Source organism: Pygocentrus nattereri, chromosome 4 (assembly GCF_015220715.1).
Source record: "Pygocentrus nattereri isolate fPygNat1 chromosome 4, fPygNat1.pri, whole genome shotgun sequence".
NCBI lineage: Eukaryota > Metazoa > Chordata > Actinopteri > Characiformes > Serrasalmidae > Pygocentrus > Pygocentrus nattereri.
This window is the reverse complement of record NC_051214.1, coordinates 28,571,323-28,593,509: the sequence shown is the minus strand read 5'-3', so window position 1 is coordinate 28,593,509 and position 22,187 is coordinate 28,571,323. Positions and strand designations below refer to the sequence as shown.

Below are 22,187 nucleotides of genomic sequence, written 5' to 3'. Positions count from 1 at the left end.
TACACTACACCCAGGCCTGGCTCCAGGGGTAGGTCCCGGTGACCCTATCCCAGGCAGCGTACATGGTATTTTGTGCCCTACCAGGAGCATATTACTCCCGACGACTTAGCTCTGAAGATCTCTGGACCACACAAGCCCTTCCGCCACAATAAGGCCCCAGGAATAAACATTCACTAAAATGAAATTTAGGTGGAAACTTGTTTGGTAACACCTTATTTGACCATTATTTTCTTGAACTCCACACCTGGCTAATCCTAAACCTAATCTTAAACTCAACCCAAAACCCAACCCTCATTCCGGTCCAAATCTTAACCCTAACCCCACCACTGTTTAGAATCAACTACGTTTCAACCAGTAGTTTGTTGACAATTTAAAAATCTGTAGATAATCAAAAGGGACTATACTGGACTGTCCAAATAAAGTGAGACCATTTGCTTTCGTGAAATTCTATTCCTGTGAATTAACAACAGTAGCATTAAATACAGCATACATATGGTTCGTTTACATGCATTTAACCTTAAAATCCAGGACTAATTTTTATAGTATTTTGACAGTGTTTCACCTCTTCAAATGTTTCAAACTGCTGAAAGAATTTTAACATCTAGCACTAACGTCACTGCACTCTATATACCGCACTGTAGCCATCTCTCTGGCACACTGTTGTCCTCCTTATGCTGCTGATTGTAGCACTTTCTTTAAACATTTTTTCACATCTGCTATTTCATAACCACACCTTCAAGCTCTGTGTCCTCCTTTTCTTTTCTCACTCTTTCTAATAAGCCAACTCCAGCATTCCTTCTCACTGGTGGTTGGAATATTATTCCTCTACACTCCTAAAATAATTGAAGCAACACTGATTCTGTGAAGAACCTTATAATTGAATGAAAGGTTCTTTAAGCAACTATAAGTGGTTCTTATATGGTAGCACTTCAATTAACTCTTTTTGGCACCTTTATATTAAGAGCACACCACTTTTTTTTTTTTTTGCAGCTGCCTTGCATCTATACAGTTTAGGCAGCTTTTGGCCTTTTTCTTTGTGGTTACTCAAGTGCCGCACTCATCACTGCAAGGGGTCATTTCAGCTGGGATGGAGCGCCGGGAGCCTGCGGGAAGATGGAGCAGGGCACAGAGAGAGAGTGTGAGGGAGAGAGAGTGATAGCAAGAGCGCCTGCCCTGGCTAATTTTCCAGACAGCTTATTTACAAACAAAGCAGGGAGGCAGACGACACACAAAGGCGGCCCACGAGCTCCTGCAGGAGTGGGAGGGAGACTTGGCAGACGAGGGATCCTGCGCTTCCCCCGCTCTCTCTCACTCTCTCGCCCTCGTTGTCTCTCGTTCTTCTCTCTCTATCGCTTGCTCGCTCCCTCCATCACTTCACCCAACCTCCAAGCGTGCTAATTGAGCTGAACTGTGCCAGTGTTGAGAAGGTGCCCTCCTGACCGCAGCGGGAGTGTGTGTGTGTGTGTATGAGCAAGAGAAAGAGAGGGCGATGCTTGGCAGACCGTGCCAGCACATCTTACTGAATGGGAAAGATGTGATTGCTCTATCTTATGAAACAAAGAGAGGAAAAATTAGGGAGACTATTGCAGGCTGACAGCTGTGCTGAGATTTAACTACTCCTGTGTGTCAGCATGTGTGAAAGAAAGAGAGAGAGCGAGAGGAAAAGAAACAACCCTGTATACTGTTACAGTAGTGTTTTTAACCCTTTAAACTGTAAAAACCTGTCAGCAGATTTGACTTCACTTTCTAATTCTTATACATACATAACTTGCACAACAAATCATTTATAGTAGTTACTGAAGTCCTAAGTGGATACTAAGCCTGCAGTTTAAAACCTGCTATGGTGGTATGGTGTGTTTGGGTGCTTCTCATCAACTCAGTCAAAAAAAATTTTCGGCTTATAGTAATTTATTTTCAAAGGGCCATTGGCAACTGCTAAAATATATAAGGTAAACAATATCTGTATTTGCTGGAATGCATCAGTGCTTGGCTTACTGTGTAGATGTATCCGAACTTACTTGCTGGTGATGCATAATTTATATTTACTTATATTTCTTACATTTATGTTTTTGCCAGCATGTAAACTTGGATATTTTTATAAAAGTATGTATGTATCTCCAAATTACTATGAGAAGGCAAAAACGTTCTGAATTTTAACGCATGTTAATGGAAAAAGATTTTACTCCAAATCATTATGCAGCATATTTGACCTATTTATCAGAAAATCTTCAAAATCTTAAAAAGCTAAAAATTTGAGGTGTATGTCAGTGACAATGATCACAAGGTTAGAAGTACACAAAGATGTTGAAATGCCCCATGAAAACATAGAAAATCCTCAACTAATCCTTGTGTTTTGAAATTGCTTCCGTTTCTTAACATTCTGGTTTTCTAAGTAAGGAGAAAAATTCCCTCGCGCCTGTCTGCGTATTTCTTGCTGCATTTGACATCTGTCATAGTTCTGTATTCCCTTTGTCAAGCCAAATGAACTACATTTGACAGCTGATGATGTCTAGGTAAATATCTATACTACCAATATAAAACAATCATCAAAACTTTGCTTGTGTGAAGTCTCCGGCTGAGTTTTGCCTCTAGGGCTCTGAACCACATGACCTACAACGTTTTTGCTCAGTGAAATCAAATGGTGCCAAGAATCAGACAGAAATATGCTAAAATTTGCTGGCAAACACCCAGTTTTCACCTTCCTGGATCTTCACTGAATAGACAGATAGAAAAGCCCTCCCCACACTGGGCTGTGGAGCAGTGGAATCACATTCTCTGGACAGATGGAGCTCTATCCTTTAGGAAAAGTTGGAGAGGTGTGATGCAGAACATCAGTGCCTGATTTAACCAATGTTTTGTAGCTGAATGTAAGTAATGTTCTCACATCTAGTGTAAAAACCTTCACAGAAGAATAAATAATACCCTTGATTTCAGATAAAATGTGGATAAATAAGCTTTTGACCATAATGACTTTATAATGGAAACTTTTACTTTATCCTGCTTCAGTCATTAAAATCTTCCACCAGAGTAGTTATGACACACCTATGTCCATGCAGTGGAACTGGATGTTTCTACATGCTACTGCATAAACTATGTAAAAGAAGCACAATGCTGCCCTTATTGTTGGATGCACTGTAACAATGAATGAGCATGTGCACACATTTACAACAGAATTCAGATCACCAAGGGCTTATTTTCATAAGAGGAACAATAAAAAGTGACTGGTGTGAAGCATATTCTAATTCATAGTTTTGCTAAATTACACAAAAAATATGTTGCATATAAAAATAAATCTGACAAAACCATTAAGAAATCATGCTATTAGTGGTGAACAACACAAATTAAATGAGTGGTTTCCAGCTCACTAAGGTCTACATCACCTTCAGTAGCAAAACACTGGAAATGCAGGATAGATCCACAGTGCTGCTGCACTAACCTCAGCTGCTGCACTTGGTGATCTCAGCCATTATATGTGTCCCAATCAAAGAGCACAGTGGTAGCTTGGAAAATACAAGAAGGAAAGATGAAGTGAAAGCCAGGAATGAAACTGAGCATGACCCACGGGTCTCCTCAGCCCAGGCTGAAGGAAATGAACCACCCATTTAAAAGCCTTTATCCATCTCCACTGTCTGGCCAGAGAAGGCAGACAGTTAATTGGCAGATAGAAAGTGAGGTGATTCATAAGAGGTTAAACTCTGCAACAATTTTACCTTTTTATCTCACATCCAGTGGTTCACCTGTGCATCACTTATCTAGACTTAGTGTCCAAAACTTTCATGTTCATAATGAAATGAGTGCAGCATCTAAAAAAATGAAGAAATATTTCTTTTGCAAACAATGCATCCATGAAGAGCATATTCAAATACATTATTACTAAATGACTTCATTTGATTAGGAATATTTATGCCTCAATGCTTATTAAACAGAATGCCTGAAAAGCCACTCATACAGCACATGTAATTAACCATTGGCAATGGAAGAAAACACCTCGGCTGCCCGCAACTCAAAATGAAATCCAAATCGAATTAGAACTTAAATTAATTTAAATGCTATCCCTGATTAACCTATGAAATATTAATCTATTGATTAAAGCGTCTGCAGAGGCATGGGCTCCATACAGCACAGTGAGCGGGGCCATTCTAGGCTTTACTTATTCATGGGGCGTACCGCACTTGTTTCAGGGTATGAATAATTTAGAATGTGTACGCACGCACGCACAACCCGTAGGATAGCCCTTTAAAAGGGTCACCGGCCAATCGTTGTGAAATAATCTCATTTGGAGTGCTGGCGTGGGCTTTGTGGACTCCTGGATCAGCCGACTGGAATGGGTAAGAACAAGAGTGGAGGGGGGGTTAAATAGGACCATTTGGAGAATGGCACCTCTGGGACTTGCGGGACCGAGATCTGGCTAACAGACCTGACACAACTGAAATAAAAAATGGTGTGTGGTGTGGGAAAATCCAGGACATTTCTGCCTGGTCAATACAATCAAAACCTATCCATGCCCTGCTAACACATTTTTGTAGTAACTGTTACAAGGTCAGATAAGCTTTACAGAACAGTCATAAAAATCCATTTTCAACCTAACTGTAATACACAATATGAGTGTTGTTTCAAGAATTTAGCTTCTAATTATTTAATTCGTATATATTCATACCCTGTGTCCAATTAAAAGTGAAAAGCTAATACATCATCTGCAAAGAACACGCCTTAATGTACAACTGCTGTTTACTTGTTAAACTTGACATTAGGGGGGAAAAAAGACTGTCTGTGCAATAGTTATGACACATTGTATATTTTATTTCCAATATGTTAAAATCAGCAAGTAAATAAAACACTAAAAATAAAACAGCCTTATTTAACCCCTGAAAATTTCAGGCTTATTACATATTAAGGCTTATTGTTCAGCAGCTACAGGGACTCCTTTGCAAGCTGGTTAGGCTATTCTTAGGTTATATAGGCATGTAAGAACGAAATGTCAACAGAGCAACAGCAACAAAAACGCATCCTATGTGCAGATACATAATGTTCCAGGTTGTGAAGGAGATGTCTGCAAAGAAGTGAATGGTCAGTGGGCATGCCTGATGTCTTTCAGCTCTTGATCAAATGTTGCGTTCCATCTTAAATGCTTGTACAGGTGCCAGAATGTATAGCACCAGAACATTACTGTGGTGCCATTTAAGGTGGAACAGAAAATCTGCAAAACAAGCTGGCAAAAAACAAGTCAACTTCAGCTCACACATCTTAATAGGATCTCAGAAAACTTTAATTCAAAGCTGTTAGTTTGCTCTACACATTGCGTTTCACTCAATGTTTGACACTGAAAAGAGGGGCAGTTCCAGGTTAATTAGCATCACAACCCCTACCACTTGTAGCCCTGCTGTGTGATTTTATGTACTTGATACTGAAGACATATTTTAAACAAAGGTTTACAGTGAGTCAACAACTTCATTTTGTAGTTGAGATTGAAAGCATGTAGACAGTGTACTTAATATTAGCTACTAGCAAGCTCCAGGAAATTAGCTTGCTGGCTATTTAGTGTGACATGCTAGCTTATTTGATCTTGTTTGATCATTTCCAAACCTCTCTTTGCTCATTATTAATTACAGTGATCATGCAATATCTAGTTTGAACAGTGCCATTTTAAGTGTGCTGCTGATGGAAATTCACAAATTTCTGTGATCGCTGGGGGCATCAAGGACCAAACCTGAACCAAATTTTGTTCCTGGAAACAGCTGAAAGGATGTCAATTTGTTTCAGTTCATTGATGCTGATTTGTATTTATTCTAATGTATATACTGTAGGCTACATTCACATTACCAGGCTGAAGTGACAAGATTTCTGACTTAACGCGACACATCTTAGATTTATTTTAGCACTGTGTGAACAAACAAATCCCACCAGAGCCACTTTCATATGTGGTCCTAGATTAGATATATATCTGATTTGGGGCCATGTGACCTTAATGAAAACTCTCAGATGGGAATTTGTGTGATTTTTTTTTCCCCCTTTAAGATGAGTCATCATTCAGCATTAACATAGCAGCGCTGTCTAACTTGAACATGCTGCCAATAAACGATGAAAAAGCACTGTACCTGACCATTTTTTGCCTTTGTCTCGCTCTAATAATGAACAGCTGAGAGCGGTTAAGAGAAAATCATCTTCATAAAAAGAAGGCTTGTTCTGCTGGTGACTTCATGTCAAATGTAGTTCATGTGACTTTATAGATTAGGACATACATATATGGCTAGTTTCAGAACACAGGTTCGTTCATATTAATGATAGATTTGAGTTGCTTACCTGCATGAATGTGAACCATCATTGTTGAGCAATGAGGCACGTAATGTAAATGTAGTCATAGTGTTTTCCCTTTCGAAAACACACTTACTGCCAATAATAAATATTTACCAATAAAATAATTAAATGTACAGTCCTGTGTCAAAATGTTTGGCGCTTAAACATTTTTTTGTCTTGGCAGTGAGTGCATTTTTGTCAGTAAAAGCACCATAATGTGTATATCTTGTTGGTTAGAACACCACAGGTTTGGTTCCAAAATTCTCCTGGACGCCTCCAGCCACTGCATAGATTTTCTCAATTCTACCACCTGTACACTTGGTTTAATTTAATGAAGTTCTCATTAGCGAATCCAAGTAGTGGATAATAAATGACTACAATTAATACTGGACTGCTATGATGAGAGCCTTGGAATGGTTAAGTGAACAAATTAACATCCATAAAATAACTTACTGTATTAATGTTTATATTTATTCTAACATTACTGTTGTTTTACCGAGCAAATAAACACTTACAGCCAGTGGGTGTCAAACTGTACCAGAACATTTTAAACTGGTAACACTGTAACTATGTAGAGAATCCAGCTTCAACTTAAATTCATTAGGTTAAATTTAAACTAATGCTGACCCAAACTTGCAACAGTTACTACAAATACATTTTTTAAAAATCATTAGCAGATGAAGTACGAATACATAACTGCTCCCCCAGCCCTAATAGTTAGCTTGACTACTGGAACATGTTGCCCTATTTCTTGTATCTGACAAGCACAGAATCTTGTGTTGATTGATTGCTAAAGCAAAAAAAAAAAAAAAAAAAAAAAGCTTTCAAATAAACAAAAACAAAAGATTAATTTAGATTAAAATAAATTAAGATCAAAATAACTTGAGCAAATGTGTGGGTAAGGACAAGTATGGCTGGTGGATTAGAACAGGGGTGCACAACTCCGGTCCTGGAGGGCTGGTGTCCAGCACAGTTTGGTAGTTTCCTTACTCAAACAACTACTAAACCTGGCAACTACCAAATGAGTTAAATCAATTGTGTCTGAACAAAAAAAAAAATCACCAAACTGTGAGGGACACCATCCCTCCATCCCTCAAGCTGGATTAGAATGAGTCAGGAACACACAGCCACAGCCATGTTCATGACACACTAATTAGCTGCTAGCTGTCCTAGTAAGCCAGCTACAAGGAACAGTGTCTGGACAATATAATGTACAATATTTTATTTATTTTACTCACTATAAAGATAACAAACCACAGAATAAGGAATATTCAAATTGGCAGTCAGCCAGCTTTTGTGTAAGATAAATCTTTAAAATGATGCACTTAAAAGTCTGACATACTAATAGCCATGTATTTTTACCATCTTGAAATGAAAATGAACACACACACACACACACACACACACACACACCTGTTCTGTCCAGTGCAACAAAATTCTAACTTATGAATGTGCCAAAGACCACAAAATAACAGATAGTCCACTTTGCTGATGGCCGCCTAGTTATCTTTTTTTTGTAGGCGTGTGTAAAACATATTTCTAGTGTGATGCACTTAAAATCCTGACATATTAATAGTCATATATTTATGTTTTACAGGCTTAACCCAAAATGAAAATCGAGGTTTGTGACAGTACTGGAATTAAAAAGATGTATTTCTACCCTAAGCCACACACAGCAGCAGCATTAAGCCACAGATAATATCCATCCTTATGCCAGCAGAGTAATGAGTGCTGTGGAGTCGCATTACAAAAGAATCCATAAACCTACAGGAAAAGACAGAAAGAGAAATGGGAGGAGGGAGGAAAGAAAACACAGAGAGAAAGAGAGAGAGAGAGAGAGAGAGAGAGAGAGAGAGAGAGAGAGAGAGAGAGAGAAGGAAATAAAAATAGGGAGGGGCCAATTTTCACCACTAATTTGTTATCTGACAAATGGACATGGTTTGTGTTGACCAATATGAAATACTGATATAAATTTTAAGAAGCTAAAAGTTCAGGTAATATCAGCTAGTGTATGGTCAAACAAATCAAATCACAATATTTTATTTAATGTATTTAACTCTTCAAATATATTTAAATATTTCAGTGCTTTACTGAATATTTATCAGCTACCTTCATTTTTTGTGAATTAGTTGGTTGCATTTTAGTTTGTTATTTTAATGCTTATCATTTTTATTAGTAGAAGAATATCCTGTATTCAGAATACAGGATAATAGAATAAGAATATCCATTATTGTCTCTGAAGTGTGGCATATGAGTATAAAGTCACAAATTTCTCAGAAACTTCCTTCTCAACATTAGGAGTGTTAAACTATAAAACAACCTGCTAAATATTTGTGCTTTATTGATCATATATGCAAGAGTGTCAAAAAATCTAAGACTGCATCCTTTTCCAATTTAGTAGAACCTTTTTATTACAAATTCCATTATCTGGATGATCATTTATGTGGAAAAAATTTTAATTTTATATTGGTATTTGGTATGTCTCATTTTTGCTTTAATGACAGTGAGCACAGGCTGGCATGGGATCCACGCGTTTGCCCAGAAGCCCCTGAGTACATCAAATCCACCAAGAGTCATCTGTATGCATCACTGTTTTCGGAAGAAGACCTCGTATCTCCAAAATGATAACTTCACAGGCAAAGGGGAAAGAGAAAAGAAAAAAAAACTATTTTACTTTTAAGGCAAGTCTATGGATCTCCTCAACTCCCCAGTAAACACCCTGATTTATTTATTTACAGCACATTAATATTCAATTTCGGATTGAACAATATTATAGGACCACCAATGTATTGGTTGGGACCTGGTTTGTGTATGAGCGAAAGCAGATGTACTACAAATAACACTAATGAAATTTGACCTATGCTTGCCAGTAAGTAAAGGTAAGCAATTTTGCTGCCTCTCACCTTCAAATGTCCCATCCAACTGAATTGCTCAATCATAAAATAAATAGTTGGGAAGGTGTGTGTGTGTGTGTAGACAAGCTTGTAGCAGTGAGGCGATTTATACCATAAAACACTACTCACCTCCAGGCTGCCACGGTGCAATCTCAATTCTGCTGCAGCACTGAATAGCAAACAGATACACTCCACACATGTCCAAACACAGCCAGACAGACACACACACACGGACAACTTGGTCACTGTAAAACTTCCCCCACCACTGAACCCATCTGTCCAGTTTAGCCTTCTCCACTCCTCGTCTTTCCTCCCCCATACATTCTCTCACACTCATACGCATCCCTAAACATATACGCACAACCTGGCGGTTAAATCCCTCAGTGTTCAGGCTATTAAGGCCATCAAACTAGGCTACGTGTGTATGTGTGTTAGTTGTGGGGGGGGGGGCTGGGTGCGGGGTGGGAGGGGTGGTGGAGGAATAGAGCGCATCTGGTCTTTTCCACTTGGCCTGCGTCTGGCAAGTCTCATCGCCACGGTGATGCTCAGGGGCTCATCATCAGCACCTGTGAACAATTCATTACTGTAATCTAACTGCAGGGGTGTGTGTCAGTGCGTGTGTGTGAGACGAGGGAGGGCATTAGGCAGCCTGGGGGGGGACTTTGTGCTTGCGTGTATTGATGAACATGATGAATATAGAAGAATAGGGGGATGAAGGGATGGATGGAGGAACAGAAGGGCCAGAGAAGTGCCCTTAAGCATCATACACCACCCAACAGCTTGAGTCATTTAAACAATAGCTCTGTCTTCCTGGGCATTTCTCCCGCTCTCTCTCCCTCTTGCGCCAAGTCACATCATTTTTGTATCTGTGGCAATATTTCTTTCCATTTCCACAATGCATGTCTCAGTGTTTATTCCAATGAAAAAAGGAGGCTACAGGTGTCCAGCTAAACACAGACACACATACACAAGCACATCTCATTAGCAAGCGTTATAGAGCCCACGATGATAGTTTAGGATTATAAATGACTACATTCACTATTCATTGCTATAAAGCCCAAAACGTTAATTTGCTCATGTTAGCTCTGGCACAAGGCTTATTTAGATAAGAAGAATTTGGGGTGGGGGGGTGAGGGTGGAGGGGGAGAGAGAGGGGGGGATAGAGATGGGGGGGGGGGGGGGGGGGGAGAGGGACAGAGAGAGAGAGAGAGTGCGAGAGAGAAAAAAGAGAGAGAGAGAGAGAGAAAAAGAGAGAGGGGGACAGAGACAGAGAGAGGGGGGGGGGCAGAGTGGTGGCAGCATTTGCATAGCTTTAATACATTATATTAAATACACTATATTTCCTGTGACATCTTATTCTTAATCCATAAGGTTTAATATGATGTCGGCCCACCCTCTGCATCTATAACAGCTTTCCACAACGGTTAGGAGTGTGTATATGGGAATTTTTAACCATTCTTCCAGAAGCACAATTGTGAGGTCAGACACTGATGTGGGCCGAGAAGGTCGGACTTGCAGTGTCCACACTAATTCATCCCAAAGGTGTTCTATCGGGTTGAGATCAGGACTTCATGTTGGAATAGGAAGGGGCCATCACCGAACTGTTCCCACAAAGCTGAGAGCATGAAATTTTCTTAAATCTCTTTGTCTGTTGAAGCATTAAGAGTTAATTTCAGTGGAACAAAGGAGCTGAGCCCAACTCCTGAAAGACAACCCCACACCATAATCCCCCCTCCACCAAACTTTACACTTGGCACAATGCAGTGAGACAAGTATCGTTCTCCTGGCAACCGCCAAACCCAGACTCATCCATCGGATTGTCAGTTGGAGAAGCACAATTATTCACTCCAGAGAACACATCTCCACTACTCTAGAGTCCAGTGGCGGCGACTTACACCACTGCATTCGATGCTTTGCATTGCGCTTGGTGATGTAAGGCTTGGATGCAGCTGAAGGCCACATGAAGTTTGGTGGTCTGTAGCGATTGACTCCGCAGAAAGGCTTCGTGGCTGAGTTGCTGTCATTCCAAAACACTTCCACTTCATTATAATACCACTGACAGATGACTGTGGAATATTTAGTAGTGAGGAAATTTCACACAGGTGGCATCCTATCACAGTACCATGCTGGATTTCACTGAGCTCCTGAGAATTTTTTCATAAATGTTTATAGAAATAGTCTGCATGTTGAGGTGCTTGGTTCTATGCACCTATGGCCATGGAAGTGATTGGAACACCTGAATTCAATGATCAATGAGTGGGTGAGTGGATACTTTTGACAATATAGAATATGTACTAGGGGTGCAGGAAAAACTTCTTAGATGCATCAGGATGTGGAAGTGAATGATTCTGAATCAATTCATAAATGTCAAAAATTGATTTTCTAAATATTCAATTTAGAACGTAATGTAGATGGAACATAAAAGGCGAAACTTGAAATGGGTAAGTGCAGCGCCCGGACAGTCTCTGGCAGCACATAACAAAAACACAATTGGATAAACAAGAAATCCGACCGGCTCCCTCTGCATTAAAAGCCATTTTGTCCTTTCAACAAAAATCAAACCACCTTGGGAGCCACAACATTTAATGTCCTGTACATCTCAGTATGTGCGAATGTCCTAGTAGAAAGAGGTAAAGAGAGAAAAACAGTGAGAAAGAGACAAAGAAAGGGACAGAAACGACAGAAGGAGTAGAGGAAGAAGAGAGAAACGGAAGGGGAGAGAGAAAAAGAAAGTAGTGGCAACATCGTTATAGCATCAATAACTTATAATCAATAACATATTTATATGTGTAAAACATCCCAGCCAATCAGTTACTGGCTGGAAGAAATGAGGAGTGGCTTCAGTATTGACCCTGTAATCATGTAATAACCCATTGAGACTGTCAGCCCTAGATGCTTTACCCACACGTAAACAGAGTGCCCGCTATTTTCTGAATGCTAGGTTGGCCTCAAATATCGGGATTTGGTCAGTTCCATTCTGACTGTTGAAAACTAGAGTTCAGAATATAATCAAAATATGGGACTCCTAACAACCAAAACTGTCACAATCAGATAACAGTACTCAACCCTTTTATTATAGAGGTTAAGGTAATCTTTATTATGCCTGAGAGCCAATTTGCTGCACAGCCAGCAGTAAAACAATCAACAGCCATCAATACACCACAATAAATACACAAACCAGTTTACACAAAAGAACAAAAAATGACCAAGTGTTATTCCAAGGCCACTAGCAGCAGGGGACACGCGAGAGCAAATCAAGCTCCATTCTTGATTCAGATCAGAAAAAAAATCCACAGGTGTTTCTAGACTTTCTTCTATTGTGAGAAGGCAACCCAGTGCTATGGGTCTGAAAGGATGTTACTGAGAAAAGGAAATAGAGGGGGAAAAAAAGATATTTTGCAAATATGAAAGAATCTACTTGTGTTCTCATAACAATGGACTGACCACCCCAAAATACAGATCTCCCCATTGTGTTTGGGATCATTTATATTGTAAGCAGAAAATGCAACCAAATTCTAAGGCTGATTTTGGAGGGATGAATAATATGGCTGCAGAAAAACTACATATTGATAAAAAAATATCAATATATTATGTTCATGGTCTCTGACTGGCACAGTACCACAGATACAGTCAATGGACAAAAGAAGCTTGTGAAGTTCACAACATTACACTGTATAAAGTTATTCAACATTTTCCTTTGGAGGTATTTAGAAGCCAGTAAATGAGAATATATCCTTTAATTTCCTGTGGTTCTGTTTATTCCATAGCTCAGTTCTGGAATTGATCTGCCCCATACCTCACAAAAAAAAAACCTTGACTTGCATGCAGAATGACCAAGTTAAATTGCTCTTTTCTGTTGATGTAGGCCATTCGTGACCATGTTAAGTGGCAAAAAGCACCAGACTCTCAGGCTTGCAAGACTACAGTCACAACACAAAGCCACAAGACCAGATGATTACAACGAAGTAGACAAGTCAGGCACAAATACACAAGAAACGTCATAGGAGAGGCAGACAATCAATGATCAAGAGACAGATGAGAATGTTTGAAATAAACAAACTAGCAGGTTGTTTAAGGAACCTGTTCATGTTTCAAAACTAGCCTTTTCCATCATTGCCAAATAAGTGATAATAGGTCCCCAAACCCAGACTGAGCCTAAATTTAGCATAAATGGCTTAAAAAAAAAAAAAAAAAAAAGATAAACACCATTGTCATTGCAGTTTAGTCCTTGAGCTATGTAGAATCCATGTCCATGAATCTGAGTCATTGAACATGCTCTCTCACATCTTTAACAACCTCTGAGTCCAACTAGAGTTGTAGTGCTAAGATGATCCTTCAGATCGGTTTGGCAAACTGTAAGCATGTGTATTTAATCGGAAGCCTCTGTGAGCCACAAACTTCTCAGTGTTGCCTCCTAATTAAATGCGCTGTGCATACCTCCTGCCAACACACTGCTCACACCCTGTGTTTAATAACTACAGTGCTAAGCAAACGTGTCTCGCTAAGACACATTAAACCTAGCTGTCATCACACTTAGCCACTCCGCAAACATGCTAATGTTAATTACACCGTAGGCTGCGCTTTTCTCTGCGAGGCTCGCTAGTGGCATAGCAGAGGTAAAAGGTCCACAGCGGGAATGCTAATGAATGTTAGCAAAACAAAGCCTTCCCTAATGACAGCTCTCAGATAGCAGGGTGCAGGCCTGCGCCCTCTTTTTCTCTCTAAATGAGCTCTCAATAAAACAGACCAATTTTAAAGTTAAAGGAGCTGCTGGACAGATGGAATTCCAATTTCTTTCCTTTAAAAGGCCTGCGGATGAAATGAGGTGCAATGATTGTTTTGACAGACCAGCTTTCTGTCCAAAATCAGTGCTGTTGTGGGTAGACAGCAACACAAAGGGCCACAACAGGCTTGACGCACTGTTACAAGATGTTAGACACTTGACAAAAATATTGGTACACTTCAAGACAAAAGTGCCAAAAAAAAAAAAAGTGCTGTAGTGACGCCATAGAAATGATCTTTTGGTTCCTTACAGAGATTCAGCGGCTCTTTAAATGAAGATTCCAACACTGTTCAGTCTGATGTGCGCTGCAACAACTCCAATTCTAAATCCTACAATTCAATGGCAAAACTATCCATTTCGGTTGGCGCCTGGAGGACAGAATATTTCACAGAAAGTAAAACCTGTAGGAATATTGCAGCTTTTTCACAAACTTAATATTTACGCACTTGATCACAATTTGTAAAATTTAATGAATGTCAGCTTCAGTATTTCTTACTGCTACTTTGCAAAGATGGGATTTGGTGTTCTTCAGAGATGTGAGCCAGCAAACTTAGATGTCTGAATGAAGTGCACAGAGTGAAAAACACAGCACCGACACTTCATGAAAACATGTACTGAAACATTAAGAGCTGTTACACATACTACACATAGTTATAGCAAAAGCAGCAAGGTTAGATCTAGGCAGCTTTGCATGCAAAGTTGTGCAATACATGACGCATTCAAATAATCCAAATGGTGTGTGATACTTGACACTTTGCATTACAACAGATAAACAACACTACACTTAAATGCCTTAAGACCTAATCCTGCATTAAAAGTGATATACAGGTGTGTTCATATATTGTTCCAAAATAAATTTCAGCTGGTGGGGCTGGAGGACAGGACATTTCACAAAAAATGAAACCTGTATATTTAGTCAGAGGAATGTTGCAGCTCACCAATGCAGTTAATGTTCTCACAAACTTAATATTTACACATTTGATCACAGTTCGTTTCCAGACTTCAAAATTTGCTGTACTGAAACATGAATAGCTGTAATGCTAGTTAGTTTAATTAGTCATTCAGAGGCAGAGTCGTCATTGGTCAGTCAAGACACATTAAAAATACTGGAATATTCCTTTAAAGAACCACTGGTTGTACCCCTCTGGCTTCTTCTGTATTAGTGTGTTACATGCATTATATTAGAAACCATGCTCTGGCTGCACCTCAGCAATGGCTTTTTTCCTGACATTAAATTCTAGAAAGCTTTGCATGCAAAGATGCTGAATACATGACACATTCAAATAATCCAAATAGAGCATGATATTGGATGACACTTTATATTCAAACAGGAAAGCAACACTACACTTAAATGCCTCAAGATATAACCCTGCACTAAAGGTGATATACATAGTGTTCATATATTGCTCCAATTTTCACCAAAATTGTTTGCTTAATGAGGAAAAAGCAATACCACTTAAGACAAAATACCAAATCAAGAGGGGGGAAAATCAAAGCTAGTGTTGAATACCAAAGGAGGAAAAGTGCAGGTTACATGCAGTGAATGTAAAAATGAAAACAGGACAGTCGAATGTTGAATCAACTGGGAGCGTACACACACACACACACACACACACACACACACACACACACACACACACACACACACACACAACACACCACTGCATACCTCTAGAGAACGGCCAGAGCAGATCGAATCAGTCCATTTCTACAACTGATTCAATAGCATTTAAGCAGAAAAGAGGGGTGTGTGTACACATGCAGCTAGAAGGCAACCTCATATCCAACAATATAGCACAGCTTTTCCCTCGTTGATCATCCACGTTCCCTCTGATAATGATCATATCCGCTTTGTGTTTAGCTGATTTAATAACAAGGCCAGTGGCTTCTAGAGGCCAAATATCATTTCATCTCATCGTTCACCTGATGAGCAAATTAACAACCTCTGTGTCGCCACTGCTTAGAAGGCACCACAAACAGGAAGGCTGGGGCGGTGCTGTTTCTTTTGGCCACACTCACACTAACTGGACATAATTGATTAAATGATCATGCGTAATTGCTATTACACTCCAACCACGCTTCCATTTGGAACTTATGAATACAAATTGACCCCGAGCCAACCCCTCATTTTCTACACCCCTCTTTTTTTCTTGCTCTTTCTCTCTCCAACTACCATTCCCGCAAGTGTGTCAGAGATGATTTTGATGCTGGAGACACCTTTCCTTTGGCAACAAGGGGTTCATTTTGAAAAGTGGTATATGAATAAGGATGTTGCCTTTTTGAATGGAATATGAATTTATGGTAATTAAAATTGCCATTTTGAATACATTATTTGTAATATCACAAAAAATGCATTTACATACATCTACCTATTCAGTGGTAAGCCCTTAAATCCAAAGAAATGATGCAAACAGAACTAAAATGCCAGAGTAAAAGTAAGATATGGGCCTTTTAAGCCAGATGCACTTTTCCCTCTCTCTATAGTGTATTGGGCTTCCAAACACTTTTTTTTCCCTAGACTGTATAGATGTGATATACTGTAGATATGTATAGAAAGCCATACAACACAGACATCTATTTATGCAGCAGTGGAGAGAGAACAAGTAGTAGTTGTCATAAGGAATATGAGTAACTGTAGTACACTGTAAAAAAATATTTTGGAGGGTAGTATATATAACCCTTGCACATTGTTTAAAAAATACTCAAATATATTAGTCAGCAGGTGAAAACATATATAATGGGTAAATTCTACCTACACTACCTATTTGTAAACAGTAACAACTGCAACTTAAAAAAATAGTGTAACACATACTCAAAAATTACTGGACCCGCGTGCCTTTGTCCTCGAGGGAGTTGAGCTGCTGCGCTGCTGTTTTGAAGGTAAGATGTTGCTGTGTTTGAGCGCTAAATTTAATGTAAGTGTAAACCCTTTGAACAAGATTTGTAGTCTGTGTTGTGTACAAGTGAACATTGCTGAGGCTTTGTAGGGCAATTCAACTTGGGCACTGTTTGGTGTATTTTGATTAGACCAGTGATTCTGACTCCCGGACCTGGATTAGCTGCCATTCCCCTGCAGATTTCAGTGTTTCCCCTAATTAGTATGAGGTGAACACTGATAGGAACACAAGCAGTGTAGTGGCAGGCTGTGACTGTCTGAACGCCACTGGACTGGACTCAGGAGGCACGTTTGTGATTATTTCCCTCGCGCGGGCTTCACAGTACTTACAGCCGAATATGGTGCCCACTAGCACATTTAGCTGGTCTGGTAAGGCATTTTGCTAGCGAGTTATCTCTGTATATGAACAAGAGTAGTTGGTTAAATTAGTTCCTAACATAGGTTAACTAACGTTAGCTAATGCATTTTAATAGCGCACAAACTGTATGTGGACGAGGGTGGTCACTGGATAAATTAGCTAGTTAGCCTAGGTAAGCTAACTAGCTAGCTGACGCATTTGGCTAGCGCGCTAACTCCGTCTGTGGACGAAGGTGGTTGCTTTGCTTGATAAATTAGCTAGATTACACAGGTAAACTAACTAACTAGCTAAAGCAGATGGCTAGCACACTAAGTCGGTATGTGGAAGAGGGTGGAGGCTGGATAAACTATTTAGCTAGCTAACCTAGGCCAACTAGCTAGTGTAGCAAGCTAAGCTAGTTAAAACATTTAGCTAGCGCGCTAACTCCGTCTGTGGACGAGCTGGATAAATCGGCTAACCTAGTTAATTTGGCCTATACCGACTTTGATTTGTTGTATGGGCGACGGCGGTGGCGGTGTGTGTAAGAGAGCGGTGGCTGGATAAATTATCGCTAGCTAGCTAGCTATGGTAGGTAAAAGCACAGCAAGCATTTAATGTTTTATGTGCAAGTCTGACTAATAATCAGTTAGCCTCAGCTTGCTAGTTTAATTGGTTAAGGTTAATTGACTAAGTGGTGTAGCTAAAGGTTTATGTCGGTCTCATGGCATGTCGAAAGGTGCCGTTTTGTTGTTGGTGAGTTCTGTGCTTGTTTGGTAGCAGGGACCGTATAGTTAAGGAGCTGATTAGCAGATTATCTTCAATTGTTAGTTTACTTTATTAGACATCATTAGTATGTGTTATTATTGATAAGTATGCTTGTTGTTGGTTGATAAAAATGTGACCCCTGTTTGTAATGTGCATTCTCACAGGCCAAACTCTCACATCGTTTCAACCTGAAGGTAAGTTTTCACCTAACTTTACTCATTAATGTAAGTTAATCTGAAGTGTTGTCATTTCTAATTAGTCTATATTTGTAGACAAATAAATGAAACTGAACCCTTAGAATATATGTAAAAGAAAAGAATTGAGCCTTCACTACAGGGCTCCAGACTAACATCCAAGTGTTGCAATGAGCATGGCCGAACGTGAAACTTTGCATGTCTAAGTTTGTGTGACAGTTACACAGCCTGAGAAACAAAATAATTTCAGTATGAAACTAAAGGTGGACTCTTGTCTGTCTCCTAGTGTTAACTGCATATCCTGGACTTCTCTGTGTGAAGGTCTTCAAGTCTTGGACTCTCTTTCCTGTGGGCCTTATACCAGTTTTCACAAAAGATATATGAACACAAAATATTTGTACTTTTGTGAAGAGGGTGTCTGACTAAACTCAGCACTTATTGAAGACCCGAAACTGACTAAAATGGGAGTGTTGCCTTGTTGCAGATGATTTGGTTGTGCAAAATATGTAATTTCTCATCCTTAAAACGATTGGCTCTACTGAAACACTACAGATTACAACATGGGCATTTTGGTCGAAACCAGTCCATACCCTGTCTCCATTCGGATTGCCCTTGCTCATTTAGGACATGGGGTGCATTACGTACACATTTGTCCAGGGATCACCCCCAGACTACTAAACCAGGCCAGCTCCTTTCTTTCACATGCCTAGTGTGTAATTCATGTTATTTCCACACAGAAAGACAATATTTTGAGCACCTTGGTGGACACCTAAAAAAGTTTGAAACGGTGCCTTGTGTTTTTAAAGAATGTGATTACAAAACAAATATATACACAACATTCCACAGTCACAAGAGTAGAAAACACAATCCCCATTCAGTGGAGGATTTTAAGACTGCTGATTATTTAGTAGAGAAACCACTAAGCTGTACTGAAAATTGGCCCACCAGGCATGGAGTTGTAAAGCTTTGATGTACATGGTGCCTTACTTTCTTAATAACTAAACACATTAAAATTGTTCTAGGTATTGATGGCTATCTCTGATAGTTGTATTCTTTTTGTCTCTTTACCCATTCTCTAGATTACAGCGGAGTTCCGACGTATTACAACAGTTGCCCTGGAAGAGACGTTCATGCTGAAGCTTGACTGGTACACACCACGTCTTATACAGCTGTTTCGTGCCAAAGGGGGAGCTGCTGGTGCTAGGATGCATCCACTCCTGAATGATGTAAATGAGGTGTGTATGGTTTTGTTTGGTTTACTTTACTTTTTTCACAAAAGTTCAAAAACTGATTTGTGTTTCTTTTCAGTCTCAAAGTGTTGAGAAAAAAAGGGATGCTGTTGTCTGCTGCCTCATGGAGTACCTTGGGGAACACCAAGAAGACCTCTTCCAAGACTGCCAGGTATGTTATTAAGCGATCGATCAACATGAGGTATTCAAAGGATTACACACAGGGTTGCGCTGATATCATTTTCAATTTTGATGCCCATCACAGAACTGTGATTTAGTAAATCAGCCAGTTAGTTACCTGACCTTCAGTGTATTACTGTACACATTCCCTGCCTTTTACAGTTTTTTTATCATTATAAGATGTTAAACACATTGTTGGGTCTTACATTTTAAAGCAGTGGTCTTAAACCTGATCTGAAAATGTTTCACTACACCCCAAGTTCATCTCACACAGGAGTTCTCCTTTAAGAATGGCATGCGATCAGTAATTATGCTTAACATTATATGAGGTGCTATCTGTAAAATATACAGATAGGCACACATTAATTATAAAAATCTGAATGGTTCACCCTTAAATTTTTGTGGTCTGTTATGAATTCATTTTATGTTTACACATTTTTGCCCTGAAGGGAGTGGCTTGTCCAGCTATTTTTCAATCTTCAGCAGTGGATTAGGTTGGTAAATTTCCTAATGGGATACTGTGGGTCGACCATTCAGATTTTGCCTTTTATTTGTCACCTGCTTGTATTGGCCTGCTGAATAATACAAAAAGGTTTGTAATTAGTCATTTGTCATCGTAAATGCCGTGTTGTAAATTAAATGCATATGGTTTGTTTTTTCTTTTAACATGGAGAGCGAACATGAAGACCACACAGACCAAACCATGAAGGTGATTGTGATCCATGATGCCATGTCCGAAGATGATCCAGCAGATGTTTTTGTTGTGATAGAGGGCATCCAAGTGCTGAAGGGGTGTGGAAACAAGACAAAGGCATGTGTGCTGTTGATGGGTTTAATCTATGCCCTCAACCTTGAATATCCAAAGAAGCTCAAGTACACTTTCGAAGTATTCCAGAAAATATTTTTGGAGCTTGATGGAGCAAAACTTCTCAAGAGGGTCCACAGCCTCAAAAGTAAGCTAATGGAATGAACTGTTTTACACACATTTGTTCACAGACTTTTTTTCTTGTTTTTATACTTGTTTTTTATACTCTTTTATACTCTATTCAAGTTGGTATCTGAGATTATTACCTGTTATTGGGGTTGCTTACATGTTTTGATTTTGCTTGGTCTGGAGTGTACCAACTGATGTAACTGAACTGACTGACAAAGCAGTGTTTGATTTTCTGGTTACCTTACTTTTTTGAAATGCACCTCATTGTCTTTGTTGAAGTATATGTGTACTCTTTAAATCAGATATAGCATAAGCACTTTACACCATCTGCAACTTATTCACATCATCTCTTTTTTCTACACTCATCCACTTTTTCACCTCCAGTGATCAGCAGGGATTATGTGGGTGGTGGGTCATTCTCAGCACAGCAGCATCCTGTGACCACTGATGAAGGACTAGAGGATGACCAACGCATCTGTGAACACTAACACACCATCGCAGTGTCACTGAATGACCCACCACCCTCATAATAAGTGATTACATTCTTTAATTATAGAACTTCAAAGTGTTTGGTGGAGCTGACAAATAGACAATGGGTGTAGTAAAAGAAGTGGCTGGTCTCTGTAAAAAAATTGCAAATAGGCATGAGTTGAAAAAAGTGATAGTTTATGTTCCTTTAATTTCAGCAATCTGAAATACCCCAGACCTAAGTATTCTACTGTTTTGTAATGCAGTTGTTCAAGAAATGTGTTGAAGCTGTTAATGGTGTTAATGAAGTGGCTGGTCTCTGTATAAGTTGAAAAATAGACTCATGAGTTGATAGTGTTATAACATTTTGTGATGCAGTTCAAACGTGTTGAAGCATAAGACTGTTTGAGAGGATGTACATGTTCAAGAAACTTTGGTTTTAACTGTGTGCATAGTGAAAAAAATACTTTTGTATCTTTGTGTTTTTGAAGGCACACTTAATAAAAAAAAGTTGGCCTCAAAATTGTCTGACATTTTTTTAAAGAGTAAATTTAACCTTCTCTGAACAAGTAGTGGTTAGCTAGTCATATTAGAATATAATGTATAATATATAACTAATAAATGAAGTAGATAAAAAAAGTAACAATTATGTTAATGTTACTCCATTTTTTTAAGTAAACGGTATTGAGAAATGTTGGGTAGGTTTTACCTTACTATTTTTAGTGTGTCATAACTGATACATTTAAGTAATATTTATTCAATATATGGGGTGAAATCTACCCAAACAAACTGAGTGCAAATTGTTACCTCACATTTATTGAGTAGATTCTATAGGTTGTTTTTTACAGTGTAGGTGGTACTTCCACTGATGCCCATGCAAACCAGTAGACACCACATACTCCCGTAAGCAACACATAATCTTGTGACCTGCATGCAGATCAAGATCGATCATCATGGATTTCTCTATGCTGTAAGCCCCTAGGCCATTGGCTTGCACTCTTATCCTTTTAATAATAGCCTCCTGTCAGACGACACTTACACACACACACGACACATTCGAACCTGTCTGAGCTCACAGGAGATCATCTCTGCTCAGTCAGCAGCTACGCAACGGCCAGTCAGCAGCACCATGGCAACAGTTGCCCTCCTCCACCACTGGCCAAGGAGAGAAAGAATAATTTAACTTTCATCCAACTGATGTTCATGCTCCGCC

At 39.3% G+C, this 22,187-nt stretch overlaps 2 protein-coding genes across 4 annotated transcripts in view; one reads left to right on the top strand and one right to left on the bottom strand.

Annotated features, from left to right (window-relative positions):
• The window catches only part of dab1a (DAB adaptor protein 1a), a 492,903-nt gene that overhangs the window by 223,190 nt on the left and 247,526 nt on the right, over nt 1-22,187 (bottom strand). The window lies entirely within an intron of this gene.
• On the top strand, nt 16,858-21,497 carry LOC119263252. Of its 2 annotated transcripts, none has more exons than XM_037538016.1 (6): nt 16,858-17,236; nt 18,134-18,163; nt 18,450-18,484; nt 19,243-19,398; nt 19,472-19,564; nt 20,246-21,497. In XM_037538016.1, the coding sequence occupies exons 1-6, from the start codon at nt 17,206-17,208 to the stop codon at nt 20,540-20,542; spliced, it is 642 nt and encodes a 213-aa protein (XP_037393913.1). In that variant the 5' UTR covers nt 16,858-17,205; the 3' UTR covers nt 20,543-21,497. The 2 variants fall into 2 exon arrangements, with proteins under 2 accessions (XP_037393913.1, XP_037393912.1); XM_037538015.1 differs by having other exon boundaries at nt 18,450-18,511.